Source organism: Homarus americanus, unplaced genomic scaffold, assembly GCF_018991925.1.
Source record: "Homarus americanus isolate GMGI-L3 unplaced genomic scaffold, GMGI_Hamer_2.0 scaffold48406, whole genome shotgun sequence".
In the NCBI taxonomy this organism is placed as follows: Eukaryota; Metazoa; Arthropoda; class Malacostraca; order Decapoda; family Nephropidae; genus Homarus; species Homarus americanus.
Window position 1 is genome coordinate 4,564,875 of NW_024753828.1, and position 22,918 is coordinate 4,587,792.

General features: G+C 40.9%; 1 protein-coding gene across 2 annotated transcripts in view; it reads right to left on the reverse strand.

Annotated features, from left to right (window-relative positions):
* Nucleotides 1-21,950, reverse strand: part of LOC121855482 (putative mediator of RNA polymerase II transcription subunit 26) — a 47,524-nt gene extending 25,574 nt beyond the window's left edge. The window contains exon 1 of one of the 2 annotated variants that reach the window (XM_042350457.1): nt 21,648-21,950. Coding sequence is in view for 1 of the 2 variants with exons in the window: in XM_042350456.1 (XP_042206390.1) it covers nt 15,013-15,100 (88 nt within the window). In the remaining variant the exon portion in view is untranslated. Of the gene's footprint in view, nt 1-15,012; nt 15,582-21,647 lie in introns of those variants that run through there. The other variant, XM_042350456.1, reaches the window with a different exon arrangement.
* Nucleotides 21,951-22,918: the final 968 nt, after the last annotated feature.

Below are 22,918 nucleotides of genomic sequence, written 5' to 3' on the forward strand. Positions count from 1 at the left end.
AATATGTTGAAGGAAATCTGTCCTGATGTCAGGGTAGAACCGACCCTCGCTCCATTGGACGGTGAGAATTTCCAACATAGGACTTCAAACACATCCAACAAAGCCCGTGTTGACGTCAGTGCTCGAGGATTCTGGACGCAGGGACAGTGAGCCTTCTTCGACATCAGGATTTTTTATCCCATGGCCGCATGTCACCGTAACTTAGCTCTCAACGCTGCACACAGGAGGAACGAGAACGACAAGATAAGGGCATACGGGGAGAGAATTCAGAACGTTGATCAAGGTAGCTTCACTCCTCTAGTGTTCACAACCTCTGGTGGGATGGGACCAAGAGCAAGATGCTTCTACGCCAGACTCGCGGAGGTGATATCCGAACAGAAGCAGCAGCCCAGAAGTTATGTTACAGCCTCTTGTTGAGATATCGATTGTCCTTCTCTCTCCTCTCGGCTTTGCTCTGCCTCAGGGGAAAGAGAGCATCGGCCCTAAAGCCGACAACAGTTGCAGATATTGACTATGAGGCAACAGTCACTGAATGCCACATAGATCTGCGGCTCAACTAACTCAACACAGCTAGGATAGTTACTTATGTATTAGGATATTTAATTTTAAGGTAATAAAATGGCGGCGAAGGTATATATGGCTATAAGGGGAGTATGGAGGCCACTATAAAAAAAGTAGTAGTAGAGGCAGCGGTAGTAGTAGTAGTGGCACAGTAGTAGTAGTGGCAGCAGTAGTAGTAGTGATGGTGGTGGTCGGTGAGGTAACCACACTCCTGTACTGCTGTAGTTTCTCTCTGCCAAGACCGGCCACAGATCTTACCAGAGAAGAAAACCGCACGATAAGGGAGAGGGAGGAGGAGTAGGGGAAGGAGAGTGGAATGGATGGAGGGAGGGATGGTCAATATGCTTTCTAGTTAAAGGGAAAGTGACAGTACCATAGACAGCCTTTCACACCCCCCCGCGTGTGTGTGTGTGTGTGTTCTTTGGATTACTGTACGTCACTGTCACGTCATCTTGTAGCTGCCCACAGAAAGCAAAATTATCTCTACCACTACCACCTACCACCATCACCACACTACAGCCACGACGACTACCACCTACCACCATCACCACACTACAACCACGACTACTACCACCACCACCATCACCACACTACAACCACGACTACTACCACCTTCCACCATCACCACACTACAACCACGACTACTACCACCACCACCACACTACAACCACGACTACTACCACCTACCACCATCACCACACTACAACCACGATTACCACCACCCAGGCTGACATTTGGTTATATAGTGAAAAAGTGACCTCACTGTAGTATATCTAATATAAGACCATTTTTATCAATAAATTAGTTAAGAATGATGACCGATGTTTCACCCTTCTTTCCACTAAGAGAGTTGTGTGGACAATGACCTACCTGAAAAAAAATCACACAAACGAACAGTTTGCTAAATTGAAAATGTTAAAATTCGAGGATATTAACAACTACTGCTATGGACTATTTGTTTACAAATCTATCACTTACTTGCTTGACAACAATTATTTCCAGTTCTGGAATAATCAGAGATACAACTTAAGGCACCCAGAGCTACTAAGACCACCCCCATGCGCTCCTCTTAGTCCCACACCTCCATAAAATATCACGGTGTGAAGGTGTGGAACAACTTACCCCCACCCATCCGAGCAAAGACTACGCTCCCTTCCTTTAAATCATCTCTTAAAAAAGTCTATTGTCCAAGTATTAATAGTCTTTGTAATACCTACTTTATATACCTGCTTTTATTGTACCACCAAAATCGTTTTATCAGAAATTATCATGTAGATAGATATAAATTACTATTGCAATAAAGATATTTGCCAACTTGACATGATACTGACAGCTCTGTCCTCTTGTTCCACCTTACTACAACCAATATTGTACTGCTTCCCTCTCTTATCATATTTATGTATACCATCTACACTGTTAAGTATGTATACACTTGTAATATAATGTAAAAATATATAAATAAATAAAATAAATAAATATCGAAGTGATAACCGTGGTAACATTCTGATATGTTCTTATTACCATCATGTACTATTCCAGAGAGCTCAGGCTCTCAACTGGCTCAGCCATGTTAATATTGTTATTATTATCGACTCTGTATCTGTATTCCTCTGGCTAAATAAACTGTTTCAATATCAATATCAAAATACCATCACCACGCTACAACCACGACTACTACCACCATCACCGCACTATAACCACTAACTACCACCACCACCACCGCAAGCTTCCCGAGAAACACGACGCCCGCTTCCGTGCCATGCCGTGATGTGAAAGTTAATTATGCACTGAGTTACATACATTCTCATTGATTTCTAAGTCTATACTCTCTACTGATGATGTGAGAACGAATAACCAACTGACTCACTTAACGTATTTAACTGACTAGATCACCTGACTTATGAATAGTTGAGGAAGTGGTTTCAGAATTTTTTAATACTTATCAGTTGTTTTGGGTTCCTTTTACCTACGGCAAATGAAAACTAAAATGGCCTTGATATTAAACAGAATCTCTACCGTGATTTGTCTCTTAAGGGTAAATAAAATAAATTATCAAAGAATGTGTGAGGATCCGGAGTGAGAACAGTAAATACAGGCGCCATTGTTCCGTCACGTAACTGTGTCAGGAAGGTCGACAAAATGGTCCGTGTTAAAAAAAAACACGAACAAAACCTGGGAAAGAGGATGCTGCTCCATTAAAAAAAAAAAAACTATTTTCACTTAACCAAAATTTACCCTCAGATTATTAAGCTACGTATTGTTAAGTTAGGTTAATTCCTTCTCTCCTGATTTAATAAATATTTATAAACAAAAATAATGTTCTTGTTCGTTGATTTTTATGAACATTAGTTAATGGTAAAAGAAGGTAAACAAACAGTGTTATTGAAAAGATCACAGGTTTTTTAAAAGCATTTCCACCAGACAAATTGAGGATAGGATAAAGTTAGTTTAAATTAGATTGAAGTTTAGCCTTGATTAGACTGGATGTTGACCGAAATTAAGTACAGCAATATTATGTCGGTCTAGATTTGTAGTGCTGGTATGGACTCTAGCATTGGTCTGGGCAGTATTAGTGCTGGTCCGGACTCTATCACAGCGTCTTGGAAGCGATCACTAAATATTGGTGTAACGGAGCCAGTGTCTGATGCAGGGTGTGTGTGTGTGTGTGTGTGATGGTAATGTAGGTTAATGGTGTGTGTGTGTCTTTAGCAGCTGTCATTAACACATTCTCAATAACTCGTCAGTGATATGGACTAATTTCTCTTAATTAAACGATACGAGATAACGCAGTAGTCTCAGTGCAAGATCGACGCCATCTTTATTGAGGTTAGGTTAGGTATAGTCAGGGTAGGTTAACTTTAAGTTTGGTTTGGCTAGTGCAGGTCAGGTAAGGTTCAGCTAAATAAGGTCAGTTCAGGTCAGGTCAGGTCAGTTAAGGTTACAGATGTGGTCAAGTTAGGTTAGGTTAAGTTAGTTTAGGTCAAGTTAGATTAAGTTAGATTAGGTAAGGTTATTTTTTTTTCATATCTTGGAAACCAAACTTATAGTCTTTAATTTTCTGTAATGACCACTTAAGTTCACACACACACACACACACACACACACACACACACTGGCAAAATATCAATACCGTGTAAGGTACTTCCGCCTGGGAAGATATTGGAAGCATAATGTGTTGTCTCATGGTAGACCCTGCTGCCATATGGCATCACAAAAACTGTGACCAAGTCCCAGGTTGCTGATCTGACTTTCTGCCTCATTTACACACACTTGCAGGGTCTCAATTATTTCTCTTACTATTGACAACACAATATATATATATATATATATATATATATATATATATATATATATATATATATATATATATATATATATATATATATATATATATATATATTGTTTCCCTTTCCCCGTGTGATTTTATCAAGATTTATCTTATCCACGTTTTCATTGTGGGCTAATCACCGTAATAAAAAAAAGTATACAGATGAATGTACAGGTGCAGGATAAGATACAGATACAGGTTCAGGCAGAAGCACAAACACAGGTACAGGTTCAGATACAGGTACAAATACAGGTTCAGATACTGGTACAGGCAGAGGTACAAAACAGGTGTAGGTTCAGATACAGGTACAAATACAGGTACAGGCGGAGGTACACATACAGGTACAGTACATATATCATAAAAATAATATCTGTCTGTTGGTAGACACGCACAGTGAAGCTACTACTACTATTACTACTACTACTACTACTACTACTACTACTACTACTACTACTACTACTACTACTACTACTACTACTACTTTTTTTTTTTAAGTGGCCTCCAGCCTCCCCCAATAGCCACACCTTCGCCGCCATTTTATTACCTTTATATTAAATACTACTACTACTACTACTAAAAATAATAATAATATAATGAGCCCAAGAAAATGAAAGCCAGTAAAATAATATACGAAACACTTTGACAGGTGGTAAGTGAACGTTTATTCCACAGGGTAACAATGGTAGTTTCAGACGCCCTTATTCTTAGCTAAGAAGGCGCGGGTGTGTGGCGTGGTGATCTATAGCCAGCGAGGCGCGTTCCTCTAGTTAGGATGTCCTTGTTAACCCGCCAACAAGGTCGTTTGGCGCATTTAAACGGAGTATATCCTGTGGCTCACTATGTAACCCCCCACATAACACAGACTTGACACAGCAGAACCTGATGCACAGTGATAATGATGTCACAGGCAGGGTATGTTTGGGGAGTCTCTCTCTCTCTCTCTCTCTCTCTCGGGGTATACGCTCAGCGGACACACACGCCATCACAATCACACTAAAAGGTATGTCCCTCAATACTGTCAATGTCTGGCACTTGACATCATTAGGGACCTGCCACGCTCTGCCATAAACAGATGAATTGTACTGGGAATTTCCACCCACACATTCATCCTTCTGTCACTTTATGTAACTTGTTGACAAAACCCATGATTCTTCAGGCTTTTACGCCCTTAATGCATGAGTCAAGAAGACAAGCATGAACTCCGCATGCTTCCCTGTTGGGTGCTGTAAAAGCCTATGTGCTTAGCCTTCCACAGGATGTAAGGGGTGCCCAATAAACTAGCCCTCGCGGGGCAAATATGAAATATGAAACCCAGTAATACAGTGTGTCAGACGTTAAAAGTCTACATTGTCACACTGTCCAGCCCCACCATCTATCCAAGATTGTTGATGTGGAGACAGAGAAAACGAGTGTCACCTTCAGGAAAGAGAGAGGTTATCCACTGAATAAAACTAATACTAATTAATTGTAGATAAGATAAGCCATGGTGGATGACCAGAAAACTTAAACATGACATAGGAATAAAGAAAGGAATATATAAGAAATTAAAGGGAGGGGAGGAGCAGCTCAGAAATAGGTATAATGAACTATCTAGGAATGCTAAGAAAAATGTAAGGAAAGCAAAGAGAGACTATGAAATCAAAATAGCAAGAGAATCCAAGGCGAATCCCAAGGGATTCTTCCAGGTATATAGGACACAGGTCAAGGACAAAGTTGGGCCTTTAAAGTCAGGGAGGGGAGAAGTGATAAATGGCAGTGAAGAAATAAACAAAGCATTGAGCAGCTACTTCTTATCAGTTTTCACAGTAGAAATTTGCGATGAAATTCCAGAGGTGGAACTGATATTTAAGGGAAAGGAAGAAGAGAAATTATAGAATATCACTATCAGAAAAGAGGATGTTCTTAAGAAGATAAATAAACTAAAGAAAACAAAATCTCCAGGGCAGGATGAAATTTTCCCTCGAGTCTTGAAAGAGTGTAGGGAACAGATTAGCGGACCCCTCGTAAACTATTTACAAAATCATTAGACACTGGAGTTGTGCCAGACTTGTGGAAACAGGCAAATGTAGTACCCATATTCAAAAAGGGAGACAGAGCAGCAGCGTCAAATTACCGGCCGATCAGTTTGACGTCAATAGTGGGGAAATTTCTTGAATCAATTATAGCAGATAGCATCGGATCGCATCTAGAGAAAAGCAAATTAATCTACGACTCTCAACATGGGTTTACAAAGGGAAAATCTTGTCTAACAAATCTGCTAACGTTTTTTAGGAAAGTCTTCGAGGTAGTAGATAATGACGAAAATTACGATGTTATTTACTTAGACTTTAGCAAAGCATTTGACAGAGTACCACATCAAAGGCTTCTGAGAAAAATTAAGGCTCATGGTATCGAGGGGAAAGTTTTAAATTGGATAAAATCATGGCTCACCGATAGAACGCAGAGGGTCAGCGTAGATGGTGTTAAATCTGAGTGGGGCTGTATAGCCAGTGGGGTTCCCCAGGGGTCAGTACTAGGCCCACTCTTGTTCATAATCTACATAAACGATCTAGATACTGGGATCAGCAGTGACAAAAGCAAGTTTGCGGATGACACCAAAATAGGGCGGCAAATTAATTCAGGGCAGGATGCAATTGCATTACAGGAGGATCTAAATAAACTGCAGGGGTGGTCTGAAAAATGGCAAATGAAATTCAACACCAGCAAGTGCAGCGCACTTAATATTGGAAGAACAAATACTTATAATGTATACAGCCTTAACAACATCAACCTAGAGAAGTCGACTTGTGAAAGAGACCTAGGGGTACTTGTATGCCCGGACCTACGGCCTAGAAAACAGTGCGTTAATGTTCGAAATAAGGCAAACAGAGTATTGGGTTTTATATCTAGAAGTGTTAGTAACAAGATTGCAGAGGTCTTATTGCAACTATATCTTGCGCTAGTCAGGCCGCACCTCGATTATGCGGTTCAGTTCTGGTGCCCCTATTATAGAATGGATATAAATTCACTAGAGTCGGTGCAGCGAAGAATGACAAAAATGATTCCGGGACTTAGAAACCTTCCATATCAGGATAGGTTAAAGAAACTTAACTTGCATTCCCTAGAAAGACGAAGAGTGCGGGGAGATATGATAGAAGTATTTAAGTGGGTGAAAGGAATCAATAAAGGGATATAGATAAAGTTCTTATAATATCCGAGCAGGATAGGACTCGGAGCAACGGATTCAAGTTGGATAAGTTTAGGTTTAGGAGGGAGATAGGAAGAAACTGGTTCACAAATAGGGTGGTGGACGAGTGGAACAAGCTTAGCAACTTTGTAGTAAGTGCGGGAACTCTGGAAAGTTTCAAAAGGAGGCTAGATAGATTCATGGATGATAGAGAGTGGTAGTAACTCTCGACAGGAGCTGCCATGCACAGGCCAACCGGCCTATTGCAGACTCCTTATTTTCTTATGTTCTTATGTTCTTATGTACCGAGGCGTGAAAGGTCGAACGCTCGTGCATGGCTAGCGCGCAACCGCCGTCCGGCTGACAGCGTACAGCAACATCGTTTTCCAGATGGTCGTGGTTGTTATAATCATGGTCATGGTTGTTATAATCATGGTCAATGGTTGTTATAATCATGGTCATGGTTGTTATAATCATGGTCGTGGTTGTTATAATCATGGTCGTGGTTGTTATAATCATGGTCATGGTTGTTATAATCATGGTCATGGTTGTTATAATCATGGTCCTGGTTGCTATAATCATGGTCCTGGTTGTTATAATCATGGTCCTGGTTGTTATAATCATGGTCGTGGTCGTGATACTTACAGTATCTAATATACAATAAGAAGGAATAGAATATAGGTTAGAATATTTAGTTAAAGAAATATTCGCCATAATGAAAGGTTAAAATCATAAAAAATAATTATTTTGAATCACAGATGATCATTACTTTTAAATTATATTATGAAGAGAAGTGACCTTGATTCTGGTTAGATTAGTCACCATCTGCTTAAGTCATCACCTGTGTTAAGTGATCATAGTCATCATGTGAACCAGTCAGTCAGCTGTCTGTCTGTCCTGTTAGTTGCCATATTGTCTATTTGTGCATGTATGAATCTGTCTATTTTTGTCAACCTCCTGTCTGTTTCACTGTCTATATTCACCCTGTGTCTATTGTAGTCATCTTCTCCATGCATTCCTGTTATTATCTTTTTATCTCTTCTCCTTTTCCACCCACAGGAATAAGTATACACTGTAGCTGTAAGGTCGTCTGGTAACGTTGAAACTGCACATCCAGACGCATGATGAAACTCAGTTCCCCCCACCTGTTATCTCTAACTATTTTCTGTTTTCCCCTTCTTTATTCTTCTATTCACCCATCTTCCTTCCTTTACTAATCCAAACAATATTAAAAAAAAAGTAGGCTAAGAAAAAAAGGTGGGGGGAGGAGGAAGGAGCTATACGATAACTGCAATCGTGGGCTGACAGCGTCCAGCGAATGAGGGTGCGCCAAGTCCGTAGACTTGCATCGTTTTCCAGTGTAAATAAAATGGTTATGTAATGGCTTCCTAAATAAACCATCGATATGGGACCAGGTTTGTTCCACTCTACGATTTTTTTGCGATTTTTCCACCAAGTTTGATGAAAAACGATTGTGCCGTTTCGGCTGCCCAGAGCAGACACACACACACACACACACACACACACTCCTCACAGGTGGAAGTACGTGGATGACTGCACTGTGGGGGTTTCAGTGAACAACACAGCACCAGACTACTCATCGCTCCAAGGCACCCTGGACAGGCTACAGGCATGGACTATGGAGAACAAGGTCACCATCAACCACACCAAAACCGTAGTCATGCACATCAATACCGCCACCACTCCAGTGCAAGCCCCAGCAGTCACAGTGGGTGCCCATCCTCTCCAGCTGGTGCAGTCTGCCAAACTCCTGGGTGTAACTATAGACAACAAACTTGACTGGAAGGCCCATGTAAATAACACAGTCAAGGCAGCCTCGTAAGCTCGAAGACTTACACTTGACACCCACGCCAGAGCTGAGGACCATCTACAACGCCTTTATTCTCCCCAAACTAACGTATGCGTCACCAGCCTGGTCGTCTTCTCTCAACTCCACCCAACAACGTCAGCTAGAGAAGGTACAGAAAAGGGCCTGCAGAATCATGCTCGGCGCAGAATACTCCGGCTACACCAACGCTCTCTCCACCCTGGAAATGCCATCCCTCAGTGACCTCCACCACCAAGCACTGGAAAGGTTTGGCCGTGGACTACTGCACCACCCTCGCCATCGCCACCTCCTGCCACCTGCAGCCCCCCACCCAACTCGCGCAGTCCGCCACTACAACAAAATTCAGCCCATAAGAGCCGGCACCGATAGATATAAGAACAGCACCATCCCATCTATTGTTAAAATAATAAACAACTCCTGATTTATGTACTGCACAGCCCTGTAAATGTATTCAATGCATATTATATCATTATGTCTAAATTTAATGTAAGTCTGTATATTTTCAGCCACCGGCTGCAACTCTATTAATAAACCGTTTATTATTATTATTATAATACACATACACACGCCCTCAGCCTTCATAGGGTAAGGACGTGTGTAGTCGGCGCTGCCCGCTAACGCGGCCGTGGTCTCTTGACCATGGAGACATTTGACAGCCCGGTCTGTCGGGCCCTCCCCTGCCCAATCTCCTCCTTCCCATCTGGATTTATCAACATCCTCACACCAACAGTACAGTGCAAAGATTGACGATCAACCCACAAGTGATATACAAAAGTGGCAATTTTAACTCGAAGGAAAAACACAAAAACACAGCAATATTGAGTGTGGCTGGATCTGATCTAACCTGACCTGACCTCACGGCTTCACCTGACCTAACCTGAAGGATGGAGCACACCTGCAATGCAGGTCCTGCATTGCCCCAAGCTACTGTCCCGGCCACGTGGCCACACACCTGCCCAACCGCATCCAGCCCATACGTCCACGAACTGATTGCTAGAAGAACAGCCCAGTCCCAACCATTGTAAAAATTATCAACACCTAATTATTATATATCATATTTGTATCACTTATGTTACCTGTATATTATTTGTCAATCAAGAGACCCATTCCCCAATTCTGTAATTGTATATTTTCAGCCTTCCTGCTGCCATGCTCTTTCAATAAACCGCTAATTATTATTATTATTATTATTATTATTATTATTATTATTATTATTATAGTTTATTAGATAAGATAAGATAGGATGAGATAGGATAAGATGACGTGGAATAGGATAGAATAGTAGACAGCAGGGCCGGTATGCAGGCTTTGGCAAGAATCAGCTTTGAGGATAATACTAGTGGTGATTCAACATCGTGACCCACTCCTGTCACCCCCCCCCCTTAACCCCAGTCCGTAATAACTGGTTTCTCGTAACATCCACTCCCACACGGATGTAAACCTTAACTGACTGCTTCATCAAACTGATTGTCATAACACCCGTTCCGCCAAAGATAAAGAGGAAGTAATTAAATAATATTAATGCTTAGATGTGCGTACGTGCGGGTGTGTGTGTAATCATCATTATATAATAATTAACAGTTTATTGAAAGAGTTCTGCGGCCCGAAGGCTGAAAATATATAATGGACAAAAATTACTTGTTACATACAAAGTCGTTTTACAAAAGCTTTCATTACTGAAAGGAGAAGGAACATGAATTGAACATACAAATTATTATAGTTTACAGTTGATGGCCCGGACGTGTGTGTGTGTGTTTTATGACCCCTTTGATATGACCCTTTTAAAATTTGTCGCAATTTTTATGAGTTACCGCCAGACGGACGTTCTCTCACACTGGCGAACAACTCTCAGACACAGGGAAAAGGGAGAATATTGATTGCCACAGCTCACCAAATAGTTTCCAGGAGGCATCAGTGAGGCAAAACTCTTAACTCGAGCTCAACTTGTTCTCAAGACACACGAGCGGATAGGCGGGAAAAGGAGGGATGGATGGACGCAAGGTATAAAGGACGGACGGACGGGAGATGGGCGGTCGGACGGACGGACGGGAGATAGACGGACGGACGGACAGTATGCAAGTTTCATTGAGGCTTAATTCTCTACTGTTTCCGTTCGACCGCCGGTGGTAGATGAAACAAACACACACACACACACACACACACACACACACACACACACACACACACACACAGTTGGTAGCATGTCATTAAAAACAAATCAATAAAAATAATAAACGTGATAGTTCAAGGTTCATACAAACAGTTAGCACTCGAGGAAGGGTTAAGTAAACGTCGCTTGATCATTGTTCGCTCGTACACACACACGGAAGAAGGCTTGAAGACTAAGTTGGTGGAAACACAGGACAGAGTGGAAGCGGGTCATCGTGCTTATCATCTCTGGTGGCTTAGTTATTTGTCAACAGTTCCATGACAGTGGCTACCTGGTCACAAGATGGAGGGTTGTTGAGGTGGTCCAGCTCCAGGTGCTGAGTAATCTGAATATATACGTTGCTGTTTTAGTTGAACAGGGAATGGCATAGTATTCTTTCCAGCACTGAAGGATGGCATTGTGTTAGCTTCTGTCACACATAGAGATGGTAGTATTATATAAATATGGGCTTATAACATATATTCATTATACATTCTATCACCCAGAGTAATGAGCATCTAAGCTAGAATAAGTATTTGTTTAATTTTTATTTGCCCCGGAGGGGGCTAGTTTATTGGGCACTCCCTTACATCTTGTACAAGGTGAAGCGCAAAAACGTTTACAGCGCCCATCTGGGAAGCATGCGTAGTTCATGCTTGCCTTTATGACTCGTGCATTAAGGGCGTAAAAGACTGAAGGGTCATGGGTTTTGTCAGCAAGTTACATAAAGTGACAGAATGATGAGTGTGTGGGGGGGAAATTCCCGGTACAATTTATCAGTTTAAGGCAAAGCGTGGCAGGTCCCTAATAATGTCAAGTGCCAGGCCTGTCACTAGGAGGAGGGATATCTGGTCAGGGAGGGAAGAGGTGTTGGTAACAGGGTCATCAGTGGTTTGTAGGTCAGAAAGTCAGGAGTTACTCTGGGAGTTTAGGTAGGGCCCCTGGGAGTAGAGACTGGGGTGTCGGGCATTGAGGCCCCCCACAAGGAGGGTGGAGGTGTGGTAGGACAGGTACAGTAGAGGTGGAGGGAGGCACATAGACAGTGACAATATTGAGGGACATACCTTTTAGTGTGATTGTGATGGCGTGGATGTCGGCAGTGTCGGCTTCAAGGGGGACGTCGAGAGGTTGGTAGGGGACGTCCTTCTTGGCGTAGATAACACCATCTTGACAGCCCATTAACCTCTACACCCCGCCCTCTGTTTTTGTCATAGTTTTCGTTAATGGCCTTTTAAAGTAAGGTTACTCTCCAGCCACCAGTTCATAGCCCGACACCATACCCTAAAGATCTGTCCCGAGACAAGCTCTCTGGGCTATATACTCGTATACCTGTAGCTCTGTCTCTCTCAGCTAATTACAAGCTAACAGCCGGTGCTCATTAGTCTGACAATACCAAATAATTGTGCAGACATTACTACCCCAATATAACTAGAAAATCACCACGTATGTTTATATTAAACCAAGGAACAACAAGTGAACCGAAAACTACAAATGGGTCTTGTTTAACTTACAAGCTAAGATAACTAAAAGTACAACACTGAACAGCTGTGACGATTCCAACTATCAACTAATCTACAACTGTATCAAAGGTGACAAGCCGTGGGAATATCTAACATCTCACTCAGCTGCATCAAAGGTGTCAGCGATGGAACAACAGTTCAAACAAGTGCCAGCTTTGACATCTCACCACAGCTAGTTCAGTACATTGGTCTTTAATCAGATGAGTGAAGTGGACCCACACCGTTGGTTGTTGGACCATAGACAGTGTTGGTGGAAATGAAGAACTCTTATATCTGGTGTCAATTTTCAAACTTCAGCATTTCATGTGTTTTTATAATCCAGAATGTGTTCTTCATCTCCTCAAGTTTATGCTGGACCATCGCCTTCCGCTGACGGAGCGTCCGTAGCAGCTTTGATCTGCGACTTAGGTTTGTTGTTCCAGTCATGAAGGCAAGACGTTTACCGGAGATGAGTAACTGGATTTCTCGGTCATTGTCATCAAACAAATCCTGATGTTTTCTTCTGGACTGGCCGAGGGCCTCACTGCACATCTTTGGTATTTACTCCAAGTCATCAGTTATCGGGGCGTTCAACAGCCTCTCGTGGAGATGTTCCTTAATAATAGGTTCCGCCTCCTGACCTTCAAGTTGCATAACACTGAATCTCCTTCCAGCAGCTTGTTGCTTTCGCCGTTTTACAACAACGTGAAGGAAGACTTTGGCTCTGATGGGACGATGATCTGTCTCACAATGGTATAAGGTCCGCTTGGCTCTAGTGATGAGCTCATCTCGGCAATTTTTTCTCGGATAACGATGTTCTCAATAATGCACTAATGTTTGAATCGTAGGTGTTGCCAAGAGCTCTTGAACTTGCGACGCTGCCTGAACAAAATATTGTTGAAGGAGTGGTTGTGTTCGGCATATTTACCGAGGGGGAACAGGTCGGCAGTTATTAAACTTGAACACTCAGTGTATGCCAATGGTTCCCTGTCACAGGCCGATATCCTTCCCACCCCTGGCGTTGTTGAGGTTACTAATGAGTAACACCTTATCTTCTTTGGAGACACAAGTTATCATTCTATCAAGTTCACAATAAAGTGTCTCCTTGATGTTTTCCTCTGCGTCCAACGTTGGGTCGTCTGTACAAAAAACCATCTATATGAACTCTTCCCACTGCCAGACCTATTGAGATTCTTCCCGTCAAAATACACCGAAAACCCGCCGAGATTGTAGCATGAAGAGGAAGGAACATGGGAGTTAATATTACAACAAAAAGATAAATATTGTACTTAAAATCTTTCCTTCCATTACGAACGCATCGACAACACTACACTGCCCCAGCTACTATGTCTGTTCTGACAATTAATTTATTGGAATTTCCCTCCCGGCAGGACTTGTGCGCGCGGAAACGGAAATATCAAGGATGTTTTCACGTTGCCTGAGAATTGCAGACGACGAAATAGTGTCTGAGCCTCACCTCACCTCACAGAGAAGGATAATTAGACAATTTTAAATTTAGGCGCGAGATAGGTAAACATTGGTTTGGAAATAAGAGTAGTGGATGAGTGGAACAAGTTACCAAACATTATCATTAACTCGAATTCGCTGGATAGCTTCAAACATAGGTTGGGTGGATATAGGAGTGATAGAAGTTGGGTGTAAACGGGACTGCCCAGTATGGCCCGTTGCAGTTTCCTCCAGTCTTATGTTCCTATGACGAAGATAACATATACAGAGAAGGATAACAAAAATAACAAATTCAGAGAAGGATAACATACACGGATATATTAGAGAGATGTACAGCTGTCTCATAACTGACCTGGAAAGATTATTGTCAGCTTATTTACACGTTCACGGACAACGGTTTAAGCTTACACGAACATGGGACCAAAAACACTCACACGGACATCAGATCAGACATTGAGAAATTAAATCTGGCACTCGTAAATTTCTTTCTCTCTCATTTTGTCTGTCTGCCTGTGTCATTCTCTCTCTTTTTATCTATATAATCAAATATTAACGTTATAACCTGTAAGTTAGAGCGGTACACTATACTATAGCAGTCACAACCGCGGCCAACACCCTGAGTGTGTGTGTGTGTGTGTGTGTGTGTGTGTGTGTGTGTGTGTGTGTGTGTGTGTAAAGAGGAAACATTGGATAAACATAAAATTTAACTATAAATCCTATAGATCGTTTTCACTTAATGTATTATATGTGACCAACCTTGCGATAGGTCTATTGTAGACTATAGGGCTATTGTAGATTACAGGACTACTGTAGACTACAGAACTGCTGTAGACTAGAATTATTGTAGACTATAGGACAACCACAGGACTATTGTAGACTATAGGACTACTATAGACTACTATAAACTACAAGACTACTACAGGACTACCAAAGAACTATCACAGCCTACAGCAAGCGTAGCCTAACCTCACCCCCAGCCACCACAGTCATCACCTTTAAAAGGGTGTGGGTCGCCTTGCTGGAAGATCCATTTGGCTCCACTCCTCCACACTCCACTCCTGCCCCCACCAACACCCATCATTGCTTAGAACAAGACTGTAAAAAAAAAAGACTAATTATCCCAGAGCTTTCCATCCAGGCAGGTACTTGGTTAGGTTGAGGGCCATACTCTGGTTATTGTCCACTGACGTTAGAATGTACAGTCCACGCAAGTTGGTTTTGTGACTATTGGTTATATTATTTTTCTGTTATTTTTGTACCTTCCCGCCAGTTTAGCACCACGAGTATTGATTATATAACTTGTATAAAAATAACGTTATAAAGAACATTTAGAAACGTTCTTGTTAGATCTCTATCAATGTCAGTGTTCTTCTTGTGCCAATAAAGATCACCATCATATCTCTAGGCTCCAATGACCTTTGTTATATTACAGTATAATCGGTTGGGGATTGTTCACTTTTTCCGATGATTATCCTTTAATCTATTTCTCCACCTCCTTCTCCTCCACCAGTAGCACCGACACTGTCCCAGGCCAGGACTCAGCCAGGAGCGAGCGAGCTGCCTCACTCTGCTGCATTAAGACTTGCGCATCACACTGCCCAATATCCTCAGAGGCTCGCACACTACGTTCGATTTTTTCACCCTTAAGAGAATTTGGCGGCGTCTGTCAGGCCAAAATGTCACCAAAGAAGGCACTGTGACATTATCGTAATTAGACAATTGCTTTCAAACCCAAATCAAGTTGTTAAATTAACTCGGAAATCTGTTTAAAGACTAAGACATGCAAAAGAAAATCTGAGATTGCTATGACGACATCTGGCACCCACACAAATTGGCCATGTTAATAATGCACCACGAGCAGACCTCGACAGTGGTAATCAATTTATTTTGAGACAAGAATCACAACAACCAAACCCACCTTAAATTAATAACTCTACACCCAGGAACTTTAGATATGGAGATAAATATTTATATAAATATTCAGTTAAACTGTTCTATTAAATTACATTATTAGTTCAGCATGTACTGTACAGTGCAAAAAGAACGGATCAAGAAATGTGATAAAAACTTTAGGATAGGCTAGGTGAAGTTCAGATAACGTACAATAACTAATAATAATAATGATAATAATAATAATAATAATAATAATAATAATAATAATACATATTGTATTTTTCTTTATGGTGATGCTCGTGGTACTGTGTAACATTGGTCAGTTTCCCTGCTCATGCTGTGACATCAGGCATGTTGTCCTCGGCGTCTACGAGAATTTTATCTTTCTTGCCTCGTCCTTTACTCTATTTTAGATTCCTTTAGACTCATTCCACTTCACTGTGTTAACCTTTCAGAAATAAACAACATTAAGATTTTCTACAACCAGGATACAGCTGAGGCATTGAACAACTTCTTTTCCTCGGTGTTCACAAGAGAGGATGCAACTAACCTTCCTGCGTTTGAGGACAGACAGTTCGACACAGCACTGACCCACATTGTGTTCGCAGAAGAGGGTATTAGAAATAAACTGTCCAGGCTAAAGGTCCATAAGAGTCCCGGCCCTGACATGGTGCATCCTAGAGTACTAAGAGAGTTGTGCAACGAGCTTGCAGAGCCCCTGAAGATCCTGTTTTGTAAATGCCTGGATGAACAAATGGTCCCCGGTGAATGGAAAGTGGCTTATGTGAGTCCTATCTTCAAGAAGGGCGATCGTCACTCCACGAACAACTATAGACCGGTGAGCCTGACCAGCATAATATGTAAAGTACTTGAGAGTATTATCAGAGATGCTGCAATGGAACATCTAATACGAAACAACCTTGTAAAGAATTGCCAACACGGTTTTATGCCGGGGCGCTCCTGCTTAACACAATTGCTCAAGGTATTGGATATTTGGACCCATATTCTGCAACTGGGTGGTAATATCGACAATATTTACCTAGATTTTGCCAAGGCTTTCGACACTGTACCCCATGAAAGGCTGAAAATCAAACTGGAAGGTTACGGAATTCGGGGAAATGTCCAAGCGTGGATAGAAGACTTTCTACATGACCGCAAACAGTGTGTGGTGATTAATGGCACGAAATCGTCATCCGTACCTGTCACAAGTGGGGTACCACAGGGCAGTGTATTGGGCCAGCTGTTGTTTGTTTGTTTCATAAATGACATGCCTGACGTTGTACACTCCTCCATACAAATGTTTGCCAATGATGCCAAGTTATTTCTGGAAATTAAGAACCAAGCAGACTGTGAAGAGCTGCAGAAGGACCTCTGTGGGCTACAGGAATGGTCGAAGAAATGGCTGCTGAGATTCAAGTGTAAGAGGATGCACCTGGGGCGTACCAATTGTAAGGAGGCGTATCATATGTCCCAATGGGATGAAGAAACTGCACTAGTTGAGACTGGAGTACTGTCACCCCGTCTGGTCCCCGAGATATGCTAGGGACTGTCAGTTGGTTGAAAATGTTCAAAGGAGGGCCACCAGACTGGTGCCTGCACTTCGGCACCTCAGCTACCCTAAGAGATTGGAGCGCCTGAACTTGCCGAGCTTATACTACAGACGGGCAAGGGGGGGACCTAATTGAGGTATATAGGCATCTGAGGGGGCACTACTCAGTTGAGTGTCCTTACTTGGAGCTGACGGACTCTCGCCCCACAAGGGGTCACAGCTCAAGATTGAAGAAGCAGCAAGTCCAGAAAACTGTGAGGGCAAGCTTTTTCGGAGTGAGTGTTGTTGTAAACTCTTGTTGCAATCTACCAGAGAGTGTTGTGACGGCACCGAGTGTGAGCTCTTTCAAGACAAGACTTGAACAACACTGGAGCGGGTTCAGGTACATTCAGGAGCCGGTGCATGCCCAGTACTTGCCAACAGTGCGTGACAGAGACGTGACCGATCGCCCGGGCGGCTAGCGAGCCGATCTTTTGGTGAAGAAGATAAATGAAAAGGAAAGTAATCAGAGACGTGACCGATCGCCCAAGCTGCTAACGAGCTGATCAGTGGCGAAGAGGATAACAGTAAAAGGTATTTGAAAAATTTATTAATCTCAGTGAAACAGCTTTTACTAGTGTTCCTGGTCTTTCAATAATCAGACTTACTACGTATTACCATTGTTCATATATCTATATCCAATACATGATGAACCTATGTGAACTATTGTGACGATTGCATTATCTATCACTGGTGATATAGAACTGAAAACTCTTGGAACAATCTACCAGAGAGTGTTGTGACGGCACCGAGTGTGAGCTCTTTCAAGACCAGACTTGACCAACACTGGAACAGGTTCAGGCACATTCAGGAGCCATTACATGCCCAGTACTAGCCAACAGTGCGTAACAGAGACCTGACCGACCGCCCAAGCGGCTATAGAACCGATTAGTGGCGAAGAGGATAAAATAATGTAAAAGTATGATATCACAAGTTTAACGAAATTATATTAACTGAACTGGGATGGGTAAAATTTTTTAAGGTCAACAAAATCAACGAAAACTAACCTAACCTATTTAAAATAATTTTCAGTGGCGCAAGGTTTATTTCAATTAAGTTAGGATCGTTCCAATTGATTATCTTAAAAAATAACGACTAAAATTTTATGCTCGTGTTCGTTGTATTTTCTCAACATTGAGGAAGTTTTGTACTTTGAATAACCTAAAAGAAAAAATGTAAATCGGACACTGAAACACGTGTTATTAATACTCACAAGTATTATAAGTTATCCCTTTATCGTTTAAAGAGATTGCCTTATCTCAAATACCGTACGAAAATTAGAAGGTTTGCGTCAATAAATGAGAAGTCATAGTCAGCTGGCGTTATCGCACGTCACCATAATACCGCGCGTCAACTACAAAACAAGAGAAATTTTTATTAGCTCACTGCTTCCTCTCTTTATATTTATCTCATTTCTTTTCTTCTCAACCATTCTTTTTTCTTCTCTCTTTTTTCTTTCTTCCTCTTATAACCATTGCTTTCCAGATCTTGTCAGTAACATCTTCACTCTCTCTTGCCCCTGGTTATATAGCTTATTTTCTCTTCTCTATTATTATTATTCTCTCCCTACTCATATCCATTCTCTTAATTCAAAATCTTCTATTATTATTACCTTATTTACTTATTCCATCTTATATTTTCATTTAGATTTGTGAACTAACTCTCTTACTACACGGATATATATATATATATATATATATATATATATATATATATATATATATATATATATATATATATATATCCGTGTAGTAAGAGAGTTAGTTCACAAATATTTCTGCTTCTTCGTGTCAAAGATTATCACGGTCACTGCCGAGTCTTCTTCTTCCGTTCACTTTCTCTTTTCTCTTACTTTCTCCTGGACGAAAAGTTCACCTAACTTTTCACCTCTGTGTGTGTGTATATATAATAAAATAATAATAATAATAATAATAATAATAATATTATTATTATTATTATTATTTTTATTATTATTATTAATCATAACAATAACGAACATGGTGCAATTACAGTATACAGTAGAGTGTAGTCATTGTATAGGCCTAGTCAGCCTACAGTAACCTAGCAACGTTGCCTGTCACTCACTTTAGAGCTCTAGTTAACGTCTATAGTATGTTGAAAATAAAGGGAAAAGCAATGGGAGGAAACGTAAAATTTGGAAGACAGTTATTTCTTCATATCATTGTAAGTTATAAAATTGTCATCGACTTTTTCCATTTTCAGGCGAAGAAATTAATATAGGGTGATATTTCCTTGTCATAGCTACGTGAAGCAAACATTCATATGAAACAAGCCATAAAACTTTTCAAATGAAATATACTGTGTGTTGGAGTAGGCATTTAGAGTTTGATAGGTAGATGGATATATAAAATTTAATTCACGGAAATCGTTATACAAATTTTAATTGACTTTTCCGGGAATTAGCCAACCCGGGCAGAGGACACCGACCCACATCGGGGCCTGGAGGGGGGGGGGTGGGGGCAATATTGAGAATTGAACCATAAATTCAGAAATGAAAAACGTCAAATAATCAAGAGTGAGAAACGCTATAATATTATATGTTGCGTTGTCAAAGTGTGAGAAATAATTGAGACCCTGTAATTGTGTAAATGAGGCAGAAAGTCAGTTTAATCAGCAACCTGGGACTTGGTCACAATTTTTCGTGATGCCATATGGCAGCAGGGTCTACCATTAGACGACACATTATGCTTCCAATATCTTCCCAGGCGGTAGTACCTCCCTGTTTGATAACTGCCTACTACGTGTACTTAGTGATAGTATAAAACAATGTATATAAAGACCAAGTATATAGACAATGTAGCTACAATGAAGGTGCAGGTGTACAAAGTGCAAGTGTTTATAGACAGTGCGGGCAGACAATGCAGTCAAAACTAGATTCCGCTCCTTTACGGTATTATATAATATGACACACCGGACCAAGAATTCAGAATAACACTCATTTACAAGGGTGATCCCTGCTAATTTCTATGCAGTATCTATACGTGATATACTGTACAGAATACATCATATTGGTTACACAATGCATCGCACAATCAGAAGTACCAACCTTACCAAATTAACAGGGCTGAGGCCTTTCAATGATCGTTACGAAGGTCGTCAGACCTGCAACGGTGCAATTTTTTTTCCACTGTACATACAGGTATATAATGTACGTACATAGCGTGCAGGTATACAAACAATATACAGTATGTGCAGGTATAAACTGTATAGTACAAAGATAGCACAGGTATACAATGTACAGTTGTGGACAAAATTACCTGAACAATTAGCAACTTTTAACTTTTATCCTCTTCACCACTGATCAGCTTGTTAGCTGCTTGGGCGGTCGGTCACGTCTCTAGTTTCGCACTGTTGGCAAGTACTGGCCATGTACTGGCTCCTGGATGTATTTTGTACCTGCTCCAGTGTTGGTCAAGTCTGGTCTTGAAAGAGCTAACACTCGGTAACGTCTGAACACTGGGTGATTGTTCCAAGACTTTACAATTCTCACTCCGAAAAAGTTTGCCTTCACATATACTTCTGAGTCTTTTTATATGATTGTTTATATTAATAAAGCAACTTTTTATAATATATTATGTTGGAACTACAAAATGCAAAAAAAATAATATATAAAAAAAAAATCTGAGAAAATGCGTTAAAATTCCAGTCCCATCACCTAATGGTCCTCTAGTACTGTACTTACACGGCCAGATACTGTACATACAGTGTAAGTATACAAATAATGAACATACAGTGTAGGTATATAAACAATGTACATAGTGTAGGTATACAATGTACATACTGTAGATATACAATGTACGTAGAGCTGATATAAAAATAATGTACATAAACAATACAGGTATACAGTATTATAAATGTACAGTACATGTTGAATGTAAAGTGTACTTGCATGACGATTTTACAAAAGAAATATGGATAGACTGATAGATAGATAGATTGGTTGATTGACTAATGGAAAGAGCTTTATTCAGAACAACTGTCATAATTTCACATTGATTCTTCATACACTGTAAACAGGCAGTATATGCCCAGTAGTTGCCAACAGAGTGTAACAGAGACGTGACCGATCGCCCAATAAATCCGATAAAAGTTTATCTCTACAAAATAGACCTTTCTAAAACCTTACCTTATTTTGTCCAAGAGTTTGTAAATAATCTTCCCGTTGATATTATTAGTATCTTAATTCTTATTCTTTTTCGCGCTCTGCTTAGCGTTGTTATATGGAAGTTAAAAGAACCGTGACCTGCAATGGGTCAATTTCCTACAAGAGTAATAGTAGTAAGAATTTAAGAACGAAACTGGGATATCTATGTATCTATTTATCCAACTATCTTAACAGCGGGAGAGGGTACGCGTGCACAACCCTTCCTAACCGAGCACCAAGTGACCACTGACTCCCGGCACTGCCACTGACTCACTCCGAGTGTCTGAGGAAGTGAGGGTGGGGCAGTAGGGAACCTCAAGTTTGTTTCTCGTCTCACCAAGCATTTTATACCACCCCTCCCCCCCAAGCGGCGAACGAGCCGATCTTTTGGTGAAGAGGATAACAGAAAAGGAAAAGTAATCAGAGACGTGACCGATCGCCCAAGCAGCTAACGAGCCGATCGGCGGTGAAGAGGATAAAAAGGTGACCGATCGCCTAAGCGGCTAACGAGCCAATCAGTGGTGAGGAGGATAAAGTATAAAGTAAAGTATAATCGCGTTTCATTTTACTATACAATCAATAATTTTCACTTAAGACTTTACTGTGTATGTTGGGAATGTCTGTTATCGTACGTCCGCCACCACATACCGGACCTGCATGTTTGTACCACAGTAAACGTCGTATATCAGTTTTAATAGATAGATCGATGGATAAAGTGATAGATATTCAGTAAAACCATCACACAAGTTCACATTAGTGCATGTGCATTGACAGTGCAAGTATAAAGACAATGATAAGTCGATTCAACCAATGACAAGCCAATAACGTTGTTGCAACTACAGTATATATTGTATAACCAATTAATCTAAACTAACCGGATTATTTGAGCTAACTACTGCAATTAAGGACACTAATCTAATCTGTTCTAATTAAGTCATTTAATTAAAAAAATATTAAGTGTTAGGATAAGTTGATTGGGCCATGTATTTATTAACATTTTTATTTTATTTTTTATTTTATTTTATTATTATTATTATTTATTTGTTTGTTTATTGTTTATTATTATTATTTTTTTTTGGGGGGGGGGGAGGGGGGGTCAAATAACACCGAGTGAACTCCATGCCAATAGCCTATCGAGTCCCACAAGTGATTATTCTACGACTTTTGCTCTTCCCGTGTTATGTAAACGTCATATCCATTAGTGTTAATTGTAAACTTTTGCTGTGAGCCGATGACAGTGCTCTTTTAGTGTC